The sequence below is a fragment of the Castor canadensis genome, chromosome 4 (assembly GCF_047511655.1).
Source record: "Castor canadensis chromosome 4, mCasCan1.hap1v2, whole genome shotgun sequence".
Classification (NCBI taxonomy): Eukaryota; Metazoa; Chordata; class Mammalia; order Rodentia; family Castoridae; genus Castor; species Castor canadensis.
This window is the reverse complement of record NC_133389.1, coordinates 15,568,063-15,591,364: the sequence shown is the minus strand read 5'-3', so window position 1 is coordinate 15,591,364 and position 23,302 is coordinate 15,568,063. Positions and strand designations below refer to the sequence as shown.

General features: G+C 41.2%; 1 protein-coding gene across 2 annotated transcripts in view; it reads left to right on the top strand.

Annotated features, from left to right (window-relative positions):
- Tnfrsf11a (TNF receptor superfamily member 11a) overlaps positions 1-23,302 on the top strand; it is a 50,976-nt gene that overhangs the window by 22,434 nt on the left and 5,240 nt on the right. The window contains exons 3-9 of one of the 2 annotated variants that reach the window (XM_074069682.1): positions 453-578; positions 4,190-4,333; positions 7,679-7,767; positions 8,978-9,063; positions 10,339-10,452; positions 14,152-14,204; positions 15,501-16,251. In XM_074069682.1, coding sequence (XP_073925783.1) covers positions 453-578; positions 4,190-4,333; positions 7,679-7,767; positions 8,978-9,063; positions 10,339-10,452; positions 14,152-14,204; positions 15,501-16,251 — 1,363 coding nt within the window. Of the gene's footprint in view, positions 1-452; positions 579-4,189; positions 4,334-7,673; positions 7,768-8,977; positions 9,064-10,338; positions 10,453-14,151; positions 14,205-15,500; positions 16,252-23,302 lie in introns of both variants that reach the window. The other variant, XM_074069681.1, reaches the window with a different exon arrangement.

Below are 23,302 nucleotides of genomic sequence, written 5' to 3'. Positions count from 1 at the left end.
ACCCAGGAGGGACCCATAGCAGTCACAGCAGACCCAGGACAGAATATTTTAGCCAGTAGAGAGGCCTGACAAGCCCAGGGTATTGTACTCACTGTGCCTGGGGCCTCGTCTTAGTGTCATATTGTCTTGGTTGACTTCCTGGGATCACAGTCATGCAAATTCGACTTGAAGATTGGTGTTTCGTTTATTTATTTAGTGCTGGGGATTGAACCTTGTACATGCTAAGCAAGTGTTCTTCCCCCAAGCCACACCCCAAACCAGTGCATGGTAAAATTGTTTGGTTTTGGCTGGTCATTTTTTATTATTGTGGTGTGTTGTTTTGGTTGGTGTGTTTTTTATTATTGTGTTTTGGTTGGTGTTTTTTATTATTGTGGTGTGTTGTTTTGGTTGGTGTGGTTTTTACTGTGGTGTGTTGTTTCTGATTGGTGCATTTTTTTCCCTTCCAACTTAAGGAAAGTACATGTCTTCTAAATGCACTACTACCTCTGACAGCGTGTGCCTGCCCTGCGGCCTGGATGAGTACTTGGATACCTGGAATGAAGAAGATAAATGCCTGCTGCATAAAGTTTGTGATACCGGTAGGTTACCACATTAGCATGTCACTGTGAAGTGTGGGAACCAGGGTTCATCTTTTGTCCCTCAAGTCTCCTGTTCTATACAAAGGTTTTTAGATACTGCAGGTAGTGTGTCTTTTGAAGGGTACAGGAAGAATTTATGACTACAGTTTTAGATACCTGAAACCCTGAGATAAGTTTTTTTTTCTTTTTTTTTTTTTTATTTGCTTAATAGGTACTATTTGAGCCACACCTCCAGTCTTCTTTTGTGTCAGTTATTTTTCAGATAGGTTCTCAGGTTTTTGCCCAGGGCCAGCCTTGAGCTTAAATACTCCTGTCTGCACCTCCTGCGTGGCTGGGGTTATAGGCATGAACCACCTTGCCTGGCTTATTTGTTGAGATGGAGTCTCACTTTTTGCCCATGCTGGCCTTGAACTGCGATCTTCCCAATCACCACCTTCTGAGTAGCTGGAATTACAATGTGAGCCACCATGCTGGACCCTTAAAATTCTTCATTTAGAACTTTTTTCCTGGAATAAGTTCTTGTTGTAGCCTAACCATGGACACATTTTATAATTGACAAAATATTTCTATAATGTTTATATGTGTCTTTGTGTCATTTGGTCCTCCTGAACCCTGTGAGGTAGCTGTACCTTTCCCATTTTGAATATGGGGAAATAGGTTCAGGGGCTAATTGACCTCTCCAAGGTTAATTGCTGAGGAGCAGGACTCAGCACTGCTCTTCTGACTCGTAAACCTTTTCCCTAAACCATAAATGTTTTATTAGTTCTACATTTTGATATCTTTGCCAGACTGCCTTAATTTTTTAAAATTATACTTTGTTGTGTTAGGTGTGGTGCCACACACTCTAATTCTAGCACTTGGGAGACTAAAGTAGGAGGATCAAGAGTTCAAGGCCAGCCTGGGCTACATAGCAAGACAAAAACAGAACAAACAACAACAGCAAAAACAAACTATAATTTGTCCTAACCTAGAGGCTCCTCTTCCTCCCTTTTTCTATTCTGTTTATATGTTGAAGAACCTATGATGTTAGTCCTTGTAGCTCACAGTCTGGATTTTGCTGTTCCCCTTGGATGCAACACTTTCTTCTGTTCCCTATGTTTCCCATACATTGGGTGTTAGATGTAGAAAGCCAATCAGACTCTGGTTTGGTGTTGACAAAACCCTGTCACCCATTGTACAGTTTATATGTATAATACAATACTGGAATTGTATAATGACTGCTTGTCTATCTCTCTTTTTGTGATGTTAGCAGCTGCTGATGAGCGTGGCCTGCATCAGTTAAGGGATGCAGAAATGATGTTCTTATTCTGTCTTTCTCTTGCTTTCATTAGCTGAAATGCTTCACCAACCATTTGTTTCTCTGAAGTGCAGTCCCTATACGAAAGGCACGGAAATGCTTAGAACTTCACTTGTCACTTCAAAATAATGATGTGATCATCAAGCTTTCTCCCAAGGATTTGTATTAACATTATGAACTCCTGGATTTAGATGTGTGCGAGGTGTTGTGATCTGTTGCAGTTACTTCTGGTTTTATTCAGGTTATCACTCCTCTTCAAAGTTTCCCCAGATCTTCTGATGCAACCCGAGGCATCTCGAAGGGCTCCCTGGCCTCCACGCTTCCCTGGGGCATTGCCTGCCCTGATAGGCTTTGCTTTCCCCATCAGAAAGACCTAAGATATAAGCTTGCTTTGTTTTTGGTGGTACTGGGGTTACTCAGGGCCTTACACTTGCTAGGCAAGGGCTCTACCACTTGAGCCAAACCCCCACCCCTCCCCAGTCCTTCTTGCTTCAGTTATTTTTCAGATAGGGTCGTGTGTTTTTGTCTGGGTCAAGCATTGCAACCCTCCTACCTACACCTTCTGAGTAGCTGGGATGACAGGCATGAGCCACCAGGCATGGCAGAAATAAGTATTTTTTAACAGCATGATTTTTTGAACGTGTTAGAGACCGCTGGCCAGATTTTCAGCTGGAGAAGGTAACATGGAAACTCCGCTGAACAGAAGCAGCTGATCAAGTCTTTTTTATTTCCCACTCTTAGTAATGACCTTGACTCAGCGCTGTCTCTTGGAAATAAAGATTCATTCTGTCTACTGCCAGAATTGATTAAAACCTAAAACTGAGCAGCACTTGATTTTAAAAGATGTCAAAAGTATTCACCACCCCACAAGCTTACATTCACTTACATTTGATTGGGATACAGGGGGTACTTAGAATATTCTAGAAAAGTGGCATGTGTCCATGTATGTCCCCATGCATCATGGATGTGTTTCTGCATGTTGGTCTTGGTGCTGCAGAACCACTATGAGACAGGAAAGAATGGGGACTTCTCCAGGTTTACCATGCTCAGCTCTGAAAAGAACAGAAATAGGAAATGTCCCCTCCCTTCTGGCTCTAACTGGAAACAATGAGGAAGAAACAGGTTTCTTGTTTGTTTCTCTTTTCGCCTTGGAAGTCCTGTATGTATTCAGGAATATGAGGTGCAGGGGCCATGTCGACAGTCCTACCGGAGTTCCAGGCCAGTGTTAATGTTAGGGTTTTGAAGAAAGAGAGAGAGAGAGAGAGAGAGAGAGAGAGAGAGAGAGCCACAGCTCATGCTCATACAAAGCATGTCTCACACACCTGTTTTCTCTATAAGGCACATCACAGTCACAGCCTTCTTGCACTCAGAAACACTAGACAGTACTTCAGCACTATGGCTCATTTTAAATATGGAACTCACCAACAAAAAGCATGAAAATGAGAAAAGCATGGTACAGGATAGGCTGTGTAAGGGACAGTCTTGTTTATTGGGAGAGCTGAAGCAAGAAGGCAGAGGTCCTTGTTCCACCTGGGCTGGCAACTTAGTTCACATGGTTCAGCACCTGTCCACAAATGGCTGGAAAATGCCAAGGGTATTGTCTTTGGGGTGACAGAGAATTTTTAGTGAATGGGCAAATTCATAAATGTGAGTCTGTGAATGATGAGCAGTGTGTGTGTGTGTGTGTGTGTGTGCCATTTACAATAGATAAATTTCCATGGAGTGATATTCCAGGAAAATTGGAAGAGGTCAGGAGATTGTGGTAAGAAGATAGCTCTGTACTACATGTTTTGAAAGAAGAGAAAAACCTGCAGCCCTAAGTGTTTGGGGAGAGACTGATTCCCCAGTCTTCTTCCTGTACCCCTGTACTTTCTGGGACCCTCCAGGATCCCACGCTAATTCCCAAATCTCCAAAAGCCCTGTTCTCTTGCATCCACACTAGCTGTGGCAATAATAATACTTACGACATTTCAATTTATTAAAAATCAAGACTGTATACTGTTTGTTTTGTGCATTTGCCAAAGTACTCAGTAATCATATATTCCCCCTGACATAAAAACTGACTTTTTAGTAATTCCATAAAACTTTTAATTAGTAGAGGGTGACAGGGGACTGCTGAGTGTCTTCATGCCAACACAGAATTGCAAGGAGGAACTTGGGAGTTCCTTAAACTCAGTGTCCCCAATGGAATGAATCATCCAGTAAGGCATCCAGGCAGGATCTGGCTTGGGCTGGATGTTGAACAGTGCACGACTGGATGGCGCATGGTCTGTGCCTCCTGTCTGTCCTTCTGACCTGTCCTTGTCTCCCACAGGCAAGGCTCTGGTGGCCGTGGACCCCGGGAACCGCACGTCCCCACGGCGCTGTGCCTGCACGACCGGCTACCACTGGAGCCAGGACTGCGAGTGCTGCCGCCGCAACACCGAGTGCGCGCCCGGTTTTGGCGCCCAGCACCCCTGTAAGGATGCACGGTTGCATGCTTGCATGTGTGTGCGTGCTGTGGTGAACCCCCCAAGCGAGCCCCCAGGAAGTTTTCATTGACGCTTAGGGGAGGAACCCGAGAGGTCCCCTTGATTTTCCAAAAGACTCAGGCGTAGGCCAGACCAGGCGCTTCAATTTGAGCAGAGCCCACGTTCCCCCTTTGTGGCCCTCCTTCTCCTCCACCTGTGAAACGCAATCCCCACTTAGGAACAGAGGATAGAGCAGGGATCCTCCAGTATGCTTTTAAATTGTGCACCCTCTAGTAGAAGAATCTTGAAAAAGCATGCACCCAGGGCCACAGTTTTAAGTTAACGTCTTCAATTTTTTTTTAACTACAAATTTAGAGTTGCTAAGGACTTAGTTACCAGGGATTTATAACTACAGTAACACTTCAAAGTAGTCCCTGGAATCTGAAAACCACAGCAGACTGATACCTACCACCTTCCATTTGAACATGCATGAGTCATATTTAACTGTTGGAAATTTTCCTTAGTTCTTTGCCCTCCTTTGATTTGTATCCACTCCACCTTCCTCATAGAATTTCATCCGAATATTTTTATTCGCCAAGGGCCTTTACTAATCTCTGTTCCCTTATATCAAAAATAGGAGCCTGTTAGAAACCTCAGTTTTTATAATTTTAACTTAGGTTCTCAGGGTCAAAAACATTTCTTCTGAACCAAGTGGTCACCACATTTATTACTGCACAATTAGTCATAAATTAATACATTACATTTTGCTATATCAAAATCATAAAAGTAAAAGCTTTTGGACCTCATGAGTAAATTTTCCCGATTATATATTGGTGGTTGGATATTACTGCTAAAATGCACCAGGACTCAACACCAATTCTATTTGCACCTTTTGCTGTTGCATATGTAAGTGCTGAGAGGTCTTAATTCTTTTGGTATCTTCTGAGCTATCTGTCCACGATCACATAGTGATATGACATGCGAAGTTGTTTTTAATAATCTATCTGTCATCTGAGAATTCTATTGTGTCCTTCAAATACAAATCCTTTTGACTTGCAAGAGTATTTCTTAGAGTTACTTGCTTTCCCAACTTCTAGGAAGTATTACAAAACAGGGTTTTTGTGTGTCCTCAAGATGTAACAAATGATTATTTATGCTTGTTAAATTTTTCACTTTATTCTAAGCCAAAATACTTGGACATGACTAGATATTCTTCATTTCAATTCATGTAAAGGAAAGTATGTAACCAGTGAGACCTACTGGCACCGCCAGGCTTTGTTATCATTGCATTGACCAAGCAGACATGTTTTCTTTTGGAAAAAGTCTGACTTGCTTTTTGAAAACATTTTTATTAGCATATATTAGTTGTACAAGGAGTTTCATTGTGACATTTTCATATTGGCTTGCACTGTACTTTGGTTAGGTTGTCCCCACCATCACTCTCCTTCAACCACCACCCCCTCTACTTAGAATGATTTCAACAGGTTTCAATGTTGTTTGATTTTTAATTATTAAAATAAACCTCCTATTACAGCCAGTTCCCTCTGAATTCTGATTCTAAGATAGACCAGGCCCAGAGCCTTTCCACAAGACTGTCCTCTGTGTGAAATAAGGTGCTGCTGCCTGCTGGGTTTCTGATAGATATTCTCTCTGCCTCGCACCTTAGCAGATGAGGCAGTTTTTACAGCAGGTGGAGGGGAGGAGTTAGATGAATGAAAGTTTCACTCCTGTCTCTCCTTGCAGTATATTTTAATTCAGAACAGCTCAAGCTAGACCCAAATACCCCATTTCCATGGCCACGCTTTTGCCCTCGGTAGATGGGGAAAGACAGAAGCCGAACCAGGCTTCTGAGAATGCAGGGGTTTTGCCATCACCAGTATTTCCACTTGTATTTCTGGCATTTCAGAGGTCTGGCACCACAGCAGGATTTGGGGTGGGTTTTGTAAGCAGGAGAAACAGGACCGAAGAAGGGAAAAGGGAATGAAGCCTGCAGGATGCTTCTGGTGTTATCGAAGAGTCACATGGAAGTCAAGGGTATGGAAATTAATGCCCTTGAACCTTTGTATGTGGGGAAGTCCCTTGGGAAGCTTCATTTTTTGAGGGCTTCTCAGAATCTTCCAGATTGTGTTCATCTTTTTAAAAGCCATTTGAATTCCTGTGAGTTAGTAGATGTTACTGGCCTTCGTTAGTATTAATTATTTCAAGGCAAATCTCAAAGCTAGATCAATGGGTGACTACCTTACTTACTAAGCCAAATTGCAAAAATTGAGAATGTACTTCCTATCTGACTTGGAGCAAAGAAATTTTAATTCGTTATTTGGGGATATAGTCATGAAAATAGGTCACAGAAGTGCTGCTGATTTCAAGAGTAACTTGTGGTTTGGGCACCATTCAATTGCCCAGTTATGATTTCACATAGTAGCCAGTATGCCTTACCAGACCTACCAAAGGGTCATGAAGCAATTGCAGTACAGGTCACAGACACAGGAGCCCCGAGACTGCTCTTATTTTGGTAACGTAGCTTGTGAGGAATATGAGAGCTGAGTCAAACCCACTAACCAGCATCAACTCCTGCTTCAAGTGCTGTGGAGTAAGGCTGGGGTCCAAAATCCACTTATATTTAAAAATAAGTTTTGTTGGAACACAGCCACATCCATTTGTTTTATGCATTGCCTGTGACTGCCTTGTGCTGCAAGTGGTTGAGTAGAGACAACAGGCCTGCCAAGCCAAAGACATTTACTATATGGCCCTTCACAGAAAAACTTGATACCAACCCTTGGTTTAGGAGAAAGAGACCTACAAGGATCTTTTTGTTTGTTCTCTTTTTTTAGCTGAAAGAATATTGTGGCCCCTGCAATTCTTGACTGGTGAGATTAAGTTTACCAGGAGGGGTCAGAACAATAAGTTTCCTTTAAAAGCAGAATGGAGCAGCCATTCTCTACAGATGAAGGTCAGTGCAGCCATAATGGTAGAAAGGAAAGAGTAGCAAAGTCATCAGCAAAACCCAGCAATACTGGCTCCCAGATGAGGAAATAGCATGTTGGTGCCCAGGACAGTGGTTCTAGACAGCAGAGTCAGGCCTAAAGCTGGCCTGGACTGGACATCAGACACTGGCATGAGTGATCTGACATGGAGCCAGTTGGCTTCTGAACACAATTCTGTTACTCACTGCTGGCATTAGAACTGCTTCCTAGGCCCAAGCCTGAGGGAGCTGAAGCCATCAGACACAAGCTATGGGGAAGGTATGGGGGAGACAAGAAGCAGACAGCCTCTAGAACACCATCCTGGCCGATCTCTAAGTATCTTTGCTTGCTTTTTGTTTGTCATTTTTGTTGATTTTTTTGACAGTGCAGCTCAACACAGACACGGTGTGCAAGATTTGCCCTGTAGGCTACTTCTCAGATACCTTTTCTTCCATAGACAAATGCAAACCCTGGACCAAGTAAGTAACAATAATGAGCCAAGAGAGTTTGTTGGTTTTTTAAATAACTCAACCTCCACTGTCTTCTTCTTGGTGGAAAACAGGCTGAGTCCCTCCATTATCTTCCTCATGGAAAAAGTCTGTTGATTCAGTGTGGGGAAAATAAGCCAATCAAACCAGTTGTTCAACCTAATGTATGACAGGAACTTTATGATGCTTCTTAGATGCAGTAGTCTATGACTCGTACTCGTAGCTACCCTTTCTGTAACCTTATTTGGTTGAGTGTGTGTGTGGTGTGTGCTGGGGATGGAACCTCAAGCATGCTGAGCACACCCCCTACCGCTTAGCTACATCCCTAGCCTGATTTATGACATTTCTTACCATTCACTTACCCTTCCTGCTTTTCCCAACTTCTTGACGTTGTTACTTATTCACCTGGAGATGTGTGTGTGTGTGTGTGTGTTGTGTTATATGTACATATAGAAGTCTCTATTTAAATGTTTGCACATTGTAAACACCTTGGATTTTTTTTTTATGTAATATTTCTTGAAGCTGTTTCTATATTTGCTCACCTGATCTTTGTGGATTTTTACAGTTGCATAATATTTCATTGTGGAAATGTATCACAAGTTATTTAATAAGTTCTCTAATGATAGCCATATAGGTTATTCCTAGACTCTTGCAATAATGAATAATTTTATAATGAATGATCTCATAGACACATTTGGAATATCCCCTGTCCAAAATGCTGGGGACCAGAAATGTTTTGGATTTCAGACTTTTTATAGATTTTAGAATATTTTCATATACACAATGAGGTATCTTAGGGAGGGAACCCGAGTTTAAACACAAAATTCATTTATGTTTGTTTCATATATACCTTATATACATAGCCTGGAGGTAGTTTACACAACATTTTTAATTTATACAATATTTTTATGAGTGAACAAAGTTTTGTAGCATAGGATTTTCTAATCATGATGTCATGTCAGTGCTCAAAAAGTTTCAGATTTTGAAATATTTTGGATGTTAGGTTTTTGAGTTAGGAATACTCAATCTGTATATACTGTGACACACTTTCGTGAGATGTCTGTAGTGGAATCCCTGGGTCCTTTTATTGCTTGCTCCCAGTATATTCCTATTAAAAATTACTGCAGTAGAGCCTGGTGTTCATCTGCTTGTTTATACAAGAATATTAAGCCACAGCACTTAACTACTTTCCCCTCCACAGCTGTAGCAACCTTGGAAAGATGGAGGCACATGGAGGGACAGAGAAAAAAGATGTGGTGTGCAGTGCACGTAGAACTCCGGCCGAGGGTATGATGAAGTAGAGCCTGTTGGGTGGAAAATGTGCCCCAGTGTGGTAGGCCGTCTGTTTCTTTCCAGAATCCCATGCTGCATCTGCAGGGCTTCCTCTGTGCCTTTTCATTTCATCCCAATCCATGGTCAGCTCAGTATTTCATTTCTCTCAGTATTTTAATTCCACATATTGTTTATTTGATTTGTTTGTTTGCTAGAACCTCGCATGTGCTAGGCAAGCCGATAATTTTTTCCATTGGATTGGGAATAACTAATAATGTACAAACGAAAGAAAGTTGGAAACAATACCAGACATGGGAGGGTGATTTCTATGGGGAGGTTTTTGTCATCAACCAGAGATTGCAACTTGTTGGAATCTAGCTGTCATTATTCATGGAACATTTTGTAGATGGCATTAACTTTTAAGTACAATTTCAAAGACTGACAGAAAGTTGCTGGTTAATGGAGGCAGCTGGCTAGTCCAGGTGAGTGGGTTAGTGTGAAGTGAGTCCAAATCTTGGAAGAGACCAGAAGTAGCGAGAGGGCTTGAGCCACAGGCTACTAGATTAACAGGCTGGGACCAAGAAAATCAAGCATTTAGATTTGATATTTTGGAAAACAGAAGGGCATTAAAGGATCTGGATACAGAATCACACAATCAGAGAAGAGTTTTTAAAAGACCATTTTGAAAATGGCATTAAAAATAACTGAAGGGGATTAAAGGTTATTATTTTAAAGAGAGAAAGAGGAAAGGTGGTAGTCCAGGAAAGCAAGGGTTTTAGAAATCAAGTGACTGAGGAGGGATAAAGAAAATGATTCAGGCCATACTATGTCATAGATGAAAGAGTAGATATACTTCCCAGGGTGGCTGTGGTTCTGTTCTCATGGCCAGGAAACCCCTGAAGCCATGTTGGTATTTGGATAGAGATGTGCTAGGGGTTCCTTCTGCCTGCTGAGGCCATCCACCTAGAGAGAGTGAGGGGTTCTGGGGGCCAGCAGAGAGGGAGCAGATGTCGTGGTAAATATGATTAGAGTTGTTCTAGAGTTGTAATCATTGTCCCAGGCTGGCTCACATGAAGGGAAGCCAGAGTGTGCAGGGCCGGCCTACATTGCCCAGTCTGAGTCCACCCTTTGGAACGTGAGCACTGTCTGACAGACATAGTCAGCAGCGGTGGGGACCCTCCTAGTTCTGTTATCCCAGACCCACAGTGGGATTTACAGGTTTTTTGTTTTTTAATTTAGTAAAATGATGTAATCTTTAATACCGTATTTCTCATTTTTCTTTCAATGCAGAAACCCATGTTTTCCTGCCTAGTTTGGTCATTCTGCTTCTCTTTACATCCGTGGCACTGGTTGCTGCTGTCATCTTCGGCATTTACTATAGGAAGAAAGGGAAAGCACTCACAGGTATGGGTCTATGGCAGTGTTTGAAAAGTAATCTTCAAAAAGATACATTTCTAGAGAAATGCTTTGGAAGATAAGTAGACCATCCACTGGCTATCTTAAATAAGTGCCTTGCGGTGGCTACACTTTCAGGTAAAACATTTTTTATATCTGATTAATTGTTCTCTAGCAAAAAAACCCAGAAACTCCTAACATTGTGCCTGTTTGTACATGCAAATGAGAATATTCCAGCATTTGGGAAACTGATGCCTTATCAGCTCTGTGTCTAAGTTGTATAGATTGTGCAGAATCAGATACACAGAGGGGTGCAATTATCCTAGAATGTATTCATTTTTAATGTACCCATTTAAGACAAAATGTCCAGGTAAGGGGTAGAGTAGGGAAAGTTTTATTGGGGGGGTTATTTTGAAACATGAATCTAAAATTATGAAAATCATTTATTTTATATTCAGTAAAATTTAAGTGTTCATTCTTAGAATGGATAATCAAGTGTTTCTTGCTTGGGAAGTAATTTTTCTGCAAAAATTACTCAATAGTGTCTCTAAATATTACATCATGTCTGACTTTCAGACTGGAAAGCCAAAAGCAGTGTGATTTTAATGAAAGGATTCAAGCCTTTGTTAGGTTTGCTCAAGATATTTCTTCACCTTCTAATACTCAAGTCATTCTGTTCTGAAGAACCTGTCATTTCACATCTTCTTCCATTCCACTTGCTCTGTTGCTTATATCATCCACCTCTGCCCTGCTAGGATTTGGTCAGTTTTTCATCATGTCCACAGACTCCATGAAGCACACGCATCTTGCTATTTCTATTAACATTGCATTGCCTAATATAACACTGGGAAGTCAGAAACTTAAAGAGGAAAAATGGTGATTGAAGATGCAATTGTTAAGCAGAGAGCGGTTTTAAAGAGTCTTTTCAGTACTGAGGGAATTAAAAGCTATTTTTAAAAAGAGAAAAGGAGTTGGGTGTGAGGGCACACACCTGGAGTCCCAGCACTCAGGAGGCAGAGGCAGGAGGATCGGAGATACAGGGCCAGCCTGGGTTACATAGCAAGTTCAAGGCCAACCTGAACTACTTAGTGAGATCCTGGCTCAAAACAAACAACAACAAAAATCAACCAACCAACAACAAAAACAAGGGCTGGAGATATAGCTCAGAGGTTGAGCACTTGCCTAGTATTTGCAAGGCCCTGGGTTCCATCTCCAGCACAGAGAAAGATAAAGAGAGAGACAGAGAGACAAATGAAACAGCAGAAATGCTTCCCAGGTAGCCTGGGAAGTGATACACCTTCATTTCCCTAATAAAGTCATACCTAGGGGTTTGGATGCTTCCCAGGGTGGCACGGCCATATGATGAGGACCATTTTGAACTGTCATGTTTATGTGAGACAGACAGACTTCCAGGTATTTTATTCCTTAGTTGTTTCCTTTAATAATAGTTTCTTGCCATGTCTTATTGAGAAAAACAATAGGCCTGTCAATTTCTTCATTACAAATTAGGACTGCTGCTAGATTTCTCCTCATTCATTCATTCCACCTGTGTATATTATTAGCTACTAGGGACTGGCGTGGCACTGGGGCCTCAGCACTGAGCCCCACAGACACAGCCAAAGACCTCCTGGTGGAGATACGCTAGTGCACAAGATCAGCTTTAGGTTCCCAGAATGAAGCTGAAGACTAAAAGGGAAGGTGTCAAGTATCAGGTAGCCAGTGGCAGAGCATCAGCCTTGGCGGTTAGCCGGGGCCTCCCAGAGGAGGAAACAGGTAGAAAGATGGCTGGAATTAACTAGCCCAAAGGGAACCAAGGAAGATCATGAGCATTCCACACTGAGAGCATTGCAAGACAATGCAGAGTGAGCTGGAGGACTGAAAGAGGCTCATGCACCTGGGGCTGAAAGTCAGGGAACCAGAGTATGATGAGCCAGATGTCACAGCCCGCAGGGTGGTTAAGGAGTTTGCTCCTTATCTTTAGTGAAGGAAAGCAAGGACAGCTCTCTGGCTTTAGTGTAGAAAAAATTGGGGGTTTGTAGTAAGAGTAGGTGCATGGACACCAGCTAGGAAGGCGTTGCAGTTGTCCATGGGAGAGATGATCATGGTAGCTATGGATGGTTATGACCTCTGTGGACAAGTCTTTTCAGTACCCATTGTGCTTGGTAGTACTGATTCCTATTGTCCTTTTGGAATTTTGCCAAAATTCCAAAATTATCGAATAGAAATTAAAATGATGATGGTGGTGGTTGTGGTGGTAGCAATAACTGACATGGCCATATGCATTTTAGGTGTATTAAATACATCTTCCCAACAGCACTGTGAGGTAGACACTTTCCCATTTTCTGATGATGAAACTGAGGCTTCATGAAGCTATATCAACTATCACATAATAGACTGCGTAGCGTGAAGGTGATGCGTATTCACTGCTTAGCATCATTCCTGAGTATGTGTGATGTCATTAGGTATTATTAATGAGCCATGATTATCTTCCAATGAACAATTGACAACTCCTGACTTTAATCTTTATGGTGAATGCAACATTGAATATTCACTAGAAGTAAACTAAAATTTTATCTTTGCATTATATAAATTCATAGGTTTTTATTGTCATTGTTTTGAGACATAGTCTTACTATGTATCTGAGGTTGACATTGAACTCACTAGGTAAATCATGATCTTCCTGCCTCAGTCTCCCAGTGCTGGGATTACAGGTGTGTACCACCACACCTGGCTCCACAGATTATTTGTTAATTCATAGATTTCACTTTTTAGATTCATCACTTTTCTTTTATAAAAGTTAATAGAGAGATTATCACTTATATATGCCACAGAACATACTCTTGTTTCTTCTTAGAAGCAAGATGGTACAGTGGAAAATGTTTTAGGCCCTTTGCTCTCCAGCACGCACCTCACTTTTATTACACATATATCTAAGCTAATTTATGGGAGAATCGGTGTCCTAGGCACTGATACAGTGTCCCCCTACTGTGCCTAGCCTGGTCTTTCATAGTCAAAGAAAAGTTGTTAAGGAAATGAGAATGTCTATAGTCTGACAGTGCTCCTCCAGCCCCAGGTGTGCCCACAGGTACTCAGTGGAGCATTAATGGGTCACGTTTTGCTTTACATAAAGCAGGAAGTTCTGTTTTTAATAGGAGTAAAATGACTTCATAGTACTGAAATGAGTTTATTTACTTATTTATTTCCTTAGCTGGAGATCAAACCCAGGACCTTGCACAAATGAGGCAAGTGCTCTACACTAAACTGTACCCCCAGACCCAGGTGGTTTAGCCTGACACAGAAAGAAAAGCATTGTGGAATCAAAAGAAAAAGGGGGAAAAATCAAATATACAGAGGTAGAGAATAAAATAGCAGGTTAGCAGGGGCAGGGGGAAAGGAAATAGGGAGATGTATGGCAAAGGATGCAAAGTAGCAGGTACGAAGGGTAAACAAGTCTAGAGAAGAGAATTTTACTGTGTTGAGAACCTTTGCTAAGTGAGTTGATTTTAGCTTCTCTTGCTATATACATTCACAAATGAGTAACTATGTACATAAGGGATAGTTTCATTTGTTTCATTATGGCAACTATTTTACTACTTCTGGTTATCCTATAACATAAAGTTGTATAGCTTAAATATACAAATAACATTTACTTAAAAAAGAAATAGGAAATTATAATATAAAGCCCTTACCCTTGCTTTGTTTTTCTAGCTAATTTGTGGCACTGGGTGAATGATGCTTGTGGCCGTCTAGGTGGAAATAAGGTAAAGTTAAAAGACTTTAAATACCTTTTTAAAGCACTTCCTACTATTAGACTAATAGAACTATAATTTGTCAGCTACTCTGCCCCATCACTAAATAGGCACTTCTATGTAGGATGTCAAACCTCAAATCCCAGGACAGATCCCTTCTAAATAAGCAGGGCCCAAGTGTTAACTTATTCTTCCAGTCTTATTCTCAATGCCTGTTTTTCATCTTGTTTCATACTACCAGCCCTGCCCCTTCCACTTATGTTGTCTCTGTGTAAATGTTATTTTTTTAGTGCTAATCTTGATTTTCTAGTACAGATTCTTAGAAGCAATGAGCTATAACTTTCCTTTATTCTGTAGTTATTTTGGTGACCTTTTATTTAGACATAATTGCAAAATTATAGAAAAATAGTGAAGGATTGCAGCAAGCATTCTTATTCCCAATACCTAGACTAACCAATTGCTTAGGTTTCATCACATTGCTTTAGTCTTTGCTTTCTCTCTCTCTGTGTAAACATGATTGCATATGCATGTTTTCCTTGAATGGAAATGAAGTATTTCTATATCCTTAATATTCATGGTATATATTTCTTAAGTAAAAGGACCTTCTCAAATATGAACATAGTACATATATCAAAACCAAGAAATTTAACATAGTAAAATACTGTTTTCCCATCCACATTTGATATTAAAATTCCACTAATTATTCCCTTTTGTCCTTTAGATCTGTTCTCTTAGATTTAAAACTGTATTAGCCTTATACTCATTTCTCCAATTCCAGTCCCAACATCACAGGATTCGTTTTCATCATCACCTTTCCTATTTGAATCTTCCATTCTCTAGCAATGTTATTCTCAAGATTTGACTAATTTGCCTTATTCTAGAACACAAAAAAAGGAGTTCCAGAATTAGTAAACCATACCCCAGCAAAACACAGAGCTACTAACTGGAGATCCATCTTTGGTTGCAGTTTGGTTTCGTGTTGTTATTATTTTTGCCTATTTGATTGAGAGTATATTATCAAAATACTGTGTTCAGACGTTATTTGGGTGAGATCTTTCCTTGCATAGGTGTGAATGTGCCATTTGTTTGAAATGCGGTAAGATCCATTGTTTCTGGTTGTGTGACATTGTCTGCTTCTCCCACACTCTGTAATTTTAAACAGCACAATTTAAGTGCCGCAGACAATGTGCCACCTGTACTTGCTGTGGTGGAAATAATTAGTATAAACACTGTCTTCAGCAGTGCTTAGCTGACTGTGTTACAGTAACTTGGGGTATTCTGCCTCTGCCTTCTCAATGTGACCCACAGGAGACCTCGAGGGACAGCTGCACTCTCCCTGCAGCCTCCAGTGAGCGGGAAGGGCGTGAAGGTGCCTTACTGCTGACGGTGGAGGAGAAGATGGTCCCAGAAGACATGTGCTTTCCGGATGGTGCTGGTGTCCGTGGGGGTACTTGTGCAGGAGGCAGGCCTTGTGCACCCCACGAAGATGCTGGGATGTTCTCACTGGTCAGCGAGGTGCAGGCCGAGGGGGACCCCTTCAGGCAGATTCCCACGGAAGATGAGTACGTGGACCGGCGCTCACCACCCCCAGACTCTTCCCTGCTCCTGACCCAACCTGGAAGCAAATCTACACCCCCTTTCCCGGAGCCTCTGGAGGTGGGGGAGAATGACAGTTTGAGTCAGTGCTTCACAGGGACCGAGAGCATAGAGGATTCAGAAAGCTGTAACTCCACGGAGCCCCCAGGCAGGACTGACTGGATCCCTGTGAATTCTGAAAAATGCTTACAAAAAGAAGTAGAAAGGGGCTGGGCGGCCAGCTCTGACTCAGCAGAGGGCTGCACAGGCTGTGGGGGCCCTCCCAGGGAAGACCATGAACCCACTATGGGTTCCCTGAAACGGGGACCATTGCCCCAGTGTGCCCACAGCATGGGGCTTCCCCCTGAAGGAGTGGCTGGAGGGACAGAGGGGGGCAGCCACCCCAAGGATGGGGCTGATGGAAGACTTCCAGGCTCAGCCAGGGGATCTGGAAGCACCCCCAGTGACCAACCACCTGCTTCTGGTAAGTTACTCTGGCCTCTCTCACTTTTGAGCAGAAATGCCTTCTTGGTAGCAGTTTGGGGGGCAGGTACCAGGGCCTTTCAAGGAACATGAAAGAGTTCAGTCCAACTGTTTTCTCTGAAAGCATCTTTACAGGAGAGGGCTAGATTCTGTCCATAAATTGGGTCATGGGCTGTGCCCACTGCTGTGTGACCGCATCTTGTACTACTGCTGCTGCACTTACGTGTGTTCCATAGCCTTTTGCATTCAGGCTTGGAACCCCAATATTGACCTCTAAAAGACAAAATTGACATGGATCTCTGACTGGATCAAGGCATTCCCTTTCTGATTTTTGGGGTTTTGTTTTAAGAGCAATTTAAGCTTAAATCTCCCTCAAAAAAGTTCTTATAAATTTCAGGGAAAGAAACAAAACTATTTAGTCAACCCTTAATTAATTAGTATTTGAGTAGCATCTTGCTTCTGTACCAAATTAACGATGCAGCAAAATGTGTCTTTTGATGCTTCAGAGGTGAAACCCCTTTTATAACCTTCATGTGTAATATGTGTATGGAACTTGAAAGATAATTTGTAATTTAAGCCACGTGATAGAGACCAATGATAGTATTACGACTCTTTTTCCTGAGGGTAAAATGCCATCTATTTTATTATATAGTTACAAAATATTTTTCAGCTATCAGTGAGGACTTCCTCGGGGTCTGGGAATTGTGAGCCCTAACAAGGGTCAGTGTTTTCCTTGAGAATCTTCTAGAAGCTATAGACATTCTCTCCAGAAAAAATGAATGCATGGATATGTAGAATTTGAGGGGCTTCCCAGAATCCTCCAGCTCTCTCTCTCTCTCTCTCTAAAAAAAAAAAAAATTCCATGAATGGGGTGCCCCTCTCCAGAGCTGCTTTATCTTTCTTTTTTTTCTCTTAATTTGGACTTCAAGTGGTGCTAGCAACCACGTTTAATAACCTCCAGGAACTCAGAGCTTTAAGCACAAAGGCTGTTCTCCCAAGGTTATGCGCCTCCTGGCTTGTTTGGTTGACAATGGTGCTTAATGTCTCCCAGGCTTTGTGGTCTGCTGCAAAGCCACAAATCCTGCAGTGTATAAATTCTGTAATATCAGTTATCAGCCAGACCAGAAGAAGATGAGATGCTCTGAGATAGTTTTGAAAGAACTGATATGGTTTCCTCCTCAAGATCTCAGAATTTAGTTTTTAGATTTAAAGGAATTCCCAGGACTAAAAATTAGGCTCTGTTACTTGTTTGCATTGTTCACCTTTTCTAGCAATTTATTTTCTTTCCCTTGATTCCGGAGACACACAGAACACTGGTTCTGTGGGCCATGGGGAGCAAGAAGGCTGCAGCTCAATCTATGACAGCAGCTAGCTCTTGGCAGCACTGTGGGGAGGGGCAGACACTGTAGGGAAATTGGAAGTGGTTTTTGGAAGAACAGGATTGGTCAAATTCGTGTGTGTGTGTGTGTGTGTGTGTGTGTGTGTGTGTACGCGTGTTCCCACAAAAACAAAAGCCAATCTCTCTCCTGTCAAAGAGTTAAAACAATGACTCTGTTTGTTTTTCATGTCTTTTATTCCTCTAGCATGAATAGCTAGGCACAGAGGAAAAGAATAAAAAGTGGCATCAACTGAGTAGTGTTAATTTGCAGAAAGTTTACACTGCTTTTTCTGTCCTTATCTGGTGCCAGCCATGCACAACATCCGTGGAGAGTCTGCCACGCTTGTCACCCTCATTGCCAGCCAGCAGGCCAAATTAATTTTTGGCCAAGGAGAGGCAGCAGCCGGATTGATTTTTGAGGTGGTGCTATTCTCTGCACAATTATTTCTACATGGATGGGCCTTGTGGTTCCTGGTTAAAATTTCACATTCTCATTCTTTTGTTTTTTAATTGTCATAATTTATGTTCTGTAAAGTATGTGAAAGAGGATGGCGCTTGGGTAAGAATCAAGAGAGGGGTTGGATCCCATTGGGTCTCCCAAAAGTCACTGAGCTCTTGGGACTAGAGGGAGATGGTCTCTTTTATTGTGCTTTTTTAAATGGATTTTATAGCTAGGTATTATTTTGTTTATTTGTTTAAACTTCCAACCAAATCAGGTGGTTTCTGGAGAAACTAGAAAGACTGGGGCTTCTGTAAGAAAGTATCTCTACCATATGGGGCCACTATCTTTTTAAAGAATATGGTGGTTCTTCAACACTGCCACATTTGTGGAACAAGTGTAGGTAATTAAAAAGTAATAATACCCAAGGTTGTTCAGGCTATTTTTGTGATGTTATAACTTTTAAAGAACAGTGAGAGTTATTAGCAGATAAGACCAACAAAGTGGGAAATAAAACATACTTTGGGTTATATCTTAAACAACTATGCCTTAATTAATTTCTTAAGTGATGCCTAATCCTGTGATGGTTACCTTGGTTACGAGCCCTCTCATGCAGAGTTAGGAGATTTCTCACTGTGCCACTAGAGAATTGCTACTTCGTATGAAAGAAATAATGACTGCTTGTAATTAATATATGTATCATTGGCCAATGGCTTAGCTTAACTCCTGAAGCTACTCATTTGAACTGGCTGCTTCTGAGCTGAGAGAGTTGCTTATTTACAAGGCCCCCAACAATTTTTGATGAACCCAGCTACATATTTGCTTTTCTACCAAACCTTTATTGAAGTCTACTGAGCTACAGAAATGTAGAAACACCTGGAAAACAATCATAGGGAAAATGTAAGAAAAATCAACTTCTGAAATGAAGTCCTTTCAGAGCCTGGCTCTGACTAACCTGTGGCCTGTTGCTCATAATGAGCCTTGGGATATTTCTCACTCTGTATTAACAACTCAGATTTAGACAGCCACAACCAATCAGCAGGACTTTTCCATAACCTTGTCATCCTTCATCTTTCTGGTGTCTCCAAAAGAGGCTCAGTTATGGTATGTTCAGTGAACGAGTGTTACATTCTCATATAAGTAGATGAACAAGAATCCATCATTCCCTGTTTGTTTCCCAGCTTGCTCTCAGCCTCCCACTTCTTTGGTCTGTTCTCAGAAGCTAGGGAACCGACAGGGGATAGGAGGACTAGAACTGGCTGTTTTGGGCACACCTATGTGTGCTGGGCAGAGGAGGCAGAACCCACACAACAAAGGCAAGCTGTTTCATCCAAGTGGCACAGACTCTCCACGGCAGACATCTGACAACCAAGAGTACTGGAGATTGAAGACACCTGCCTGACTCCCATTGCTCCCCCATCACTAGCCCACCTGCTTTTGGAATAGCTGTTCTGGACCCTTCGTTTCCATCTTAAAAAGAGAAGAAAAGGTTTTCCTGTTCAAATTGTCCTCTTCTTCTGTTTCCTCTCCCTAGCAATGAACAGCCCGTATTTCTAACTTTCTTCATTATCTCTTAGAATGAATGTCATTCGCCAGCTTGTTTCACTTTTAACTATTACAAGCAAATATTAACTAGTTCCTTGGTCCTGAATCTTGAATTAAAGTTTGTATTTCATAATTTGGTTATTTGGTAATGATATTCACCATTATGAAAGCTAATGCATTATTTCAAAATGTATGAAAAAATTATTCACTGTATGCTTTGCTTAATTTAGCCCCACATTCCTTTTTTCTGAACCTATAGGGCTCTTTTAGGAAGAGTTTGGGCCATAAGACTTTTTAAGTAATTTTTAAGCATGATTCAGAATGGAACTATTAAATACTTCCTTCCCTTATCATCACAAATCCAGTTTCTTCCAAATGCCTGAAACAGAGCTTGCATTTCCATAAAAAGGAAAGTCACATGAGAGGCATATGGGTTAAATATAAAATAAGTTTTTAAAAAATTCCAAAAGAACCCAATGAAGCCTGGGTTGTTTGAGTGTATTTGTGTATATTTTTAGTTCTGTTCATTGGAAGGAAATCTACATGAGAATTTGGTGGTATTATTTGGCATAGTTCTTCTGATTTATTATTCCTAAGTTATGCATTTTAAACAACATAATAAGCTTCTAAGAAGAAAAGTGTGCATTACCTTGCTTAAAAATGTAAATTCTGTCAGGGACTGTGTTCTCAGAACTAAGCTTCTTCTTTCTCTCTGAGAAAAACAGATTCCATTCAGCCCACTATATAAATCTCAGATTTAGAGAAGTATAAACATCCTTCTGATTATAATGAGACACATCACTTGTTCATTGTTTCTGTTGACTTGGATACTATTTTTAACACTTGCGATTTACTAAATACTTTTCTAGTTAAGTCACATTAAACATTAATGTTAAATCAATCCATTCTAAATAGTAAAATTCCCAATTTTATTAAAAAATCTCTATGTCATTCTGGCTTTCAAATCATGATTTCGCATACCATTCTAGCAGTTACATTGCACTCAGAGACCTGTAAGATTGTCCTGATGTGAAGGTCACAGTTTTATCAATGGCATTATAGGTATATAATCAGGCACTGAATTGCTTCGAGTGTATTATCTTCTCAATTACTCAGAGAAATTCACTGCTCTGTAGGCCAGGAACTCACAGAGCTAATAAGCAATGATGCCATAATTCAGATATCTGAGAGTGAAGCTTGTACCTTAAACTACCACACCATCACCATATCCTCTTAAGTCCATGCAGGTGACACTGATTTCATTTGATTACTGTGTCTTGAAGAGTCCTTGCTGCTGTAGAATAAGGGCAAACCCAGGCCTGCGACAGTAGGCTATCTGGCTGAGTGAAGTTTCAGCAGGCAGAGCATAGGATGTGCAGTAAGCAACGGTTACTTAGCCTGTGATGAGACCCTCTCTTCTGTCTGTAGTTTCTATTTTCACTATCACTGATTCTTTGGTGGGGAAAGCCCTACCTGCCACAAGCCTCCAATCTCATCTTTTTTTTGCAAGTGAAATAAACCTAAAATAAATTTGAAGGGACAGACTTGAAGGAAAAAGCTGCCAGAAAGGCAGCCTGAGAAGAGCAGCCAGAGGGCTTTACTTGTATTCCTAGAGCCTTTGTGACTAATGGTACACTTAAGGGCCTCAGGCCTTTTTAAAAATACAGACTTCATTTTTTAGAGCAGTTTGGGGTTCATAGGAAAATTGAAAGGGAGATACAGAAATTTCCCGTATACCTTCTGCTCCATTCATACACAGCCTCCTCCATTATCACCAGAAAGGGAACATTTGTTGATGAACCTATTGAATTGGCACAGCAGCATCACTCAAAATCCATAGTTTATGTCAAGGTCCACTCAGGGGGCTATGTATTCTGTGGGTTTTGATAAATGTATGAGGACACATATCCTCCATTGCAATGTCACATGCATGGTTTTACTGCCCTAAAAGTCTCCTGTGCCCTGCCTGTTCCTCCTCCCTCCTCTCTAGCCTTTGGCAACCACTGATATTTTTACTATTCCCATAGTTTCCTTGGCCCAAATGTCATATAGTTGGAATTATACAGTAGCTAGCTTTTTCAGATCATCTTCTTTTACTTAATAGTATGCATTTAAGCTTCCTCTGTGACTTTTCATGGCTTGATAGTACACTTCCTTTTAATAGTAAATAATGTTCAACTGTCAGGATGTTCCACAGTTTATTTATCTATTCATCTATTGAAGAACACTTGGCCACTTCTAAGTTTTGGCAGTTATGAGTAAAGCTGCTATAAACACCTATGAGCAGATTTTTTGTGTGGACATAAGTTTATAACTCCTTTGGGTAAACATCAAGAAGTATGATTGCTGAATTATATACTAACCCTATATTTAATTTTCTAAGGAGTCACCAATCTGTCTTCCAAAGTAGCTGTGCCATTTTGCATTCCCACAGCAATGAGTGAGCATTCCAGAAGATTTTATCAATCTTCTGGATTTGGGCCATTCTTGTAGGTGTGCAGTGGTGTCTAATTGTTGTGAGTTTTTACTTCCCTCATGAAATATGATGTATGCCTATGCCATCTTGACATCTTCCTTGGTGAGGTATCTATGAAGGTCTTTGGCCCATTTATAATTGGGTTGTTTTCTTACAATTACGTTTTAAAATCTCACTGAATAGTTTGACTAAGAGTCCTTTGTATATATATCTTTTGCAAATATACTTTCTTCTCATCTGCAGCTTATCTTTCATTCTCTTAAACCTCAGACCTTTTTAGGCCATCTTGGGTAAGCCTCATCCAAACCATCCTCTCCCTTTGAAATCCCCCCCTAACCAGCTAACAGCAAGGGAGAGGTCTACCCTATCAGCAGGATATCTGGGGGATTCCTTGGTTCTCAGTGGAAAGGTACCCTTCAGGGTATGCATCAACTGCTGAAACCATGATAACCATGCAAAGAAAGGAGGGCCCATAGCACACCTGATTATACAGCTTGCAGCTTGCCAATATGGTGATCTATTGCCCTGTCAGAACAGCTTGTGTAACCATGGAAACACTTCTGTTCTGAAATGGAGAACACAAGTTTTAAGGAATTATTTCTTTTAGCAAGGACAGTTCAGAACTGAGATAAGTTGAAAGATAAGAATATTACCAATTTATTCTGAGCATTGCTCTAATCTAGCACAAACTTACAGTTGATTGGTGTGACAAGAAATGAGATTGTGGAACCTAGTGTAGATGAGTGTTCTCCCCAGAGGCAATCATAATGATTGATGATTTCAGAAGTACGTTAGCTTTCCAGAGGAAAAGTCCTTTTAGTCTTTAAGACACACTGAGATCCTCCAAGAAGACGGGTGGAAAGCTAACGGGACTACTCAGTCTACTTCATGAAGCTCTGTGTCCTCGGGATTCTGGAAGTGGTATGCTATCATTGCACTTGTGACTAATTCTTTGCTGTCCCCCATGCATTTGCAAATCCATCATCTTGTTTAACCCTGTGCCATCCTGCTGGATCTTCATCCACTCATTTATTTAACAAATACGTATGACGTGCCCGCTCTGTGTGACTGCACCCTGCCGAGCTAGCATGACTTGGTGATAACTGATACTCATTTTATAAATGGGCAAACAGAGCTATGAAGAGTTGTTAGGTAGTTTGTACCAAATTCTCACCACTAGTGAAGGCCAAGTCAAGACAAGAACAGAGAGCTTG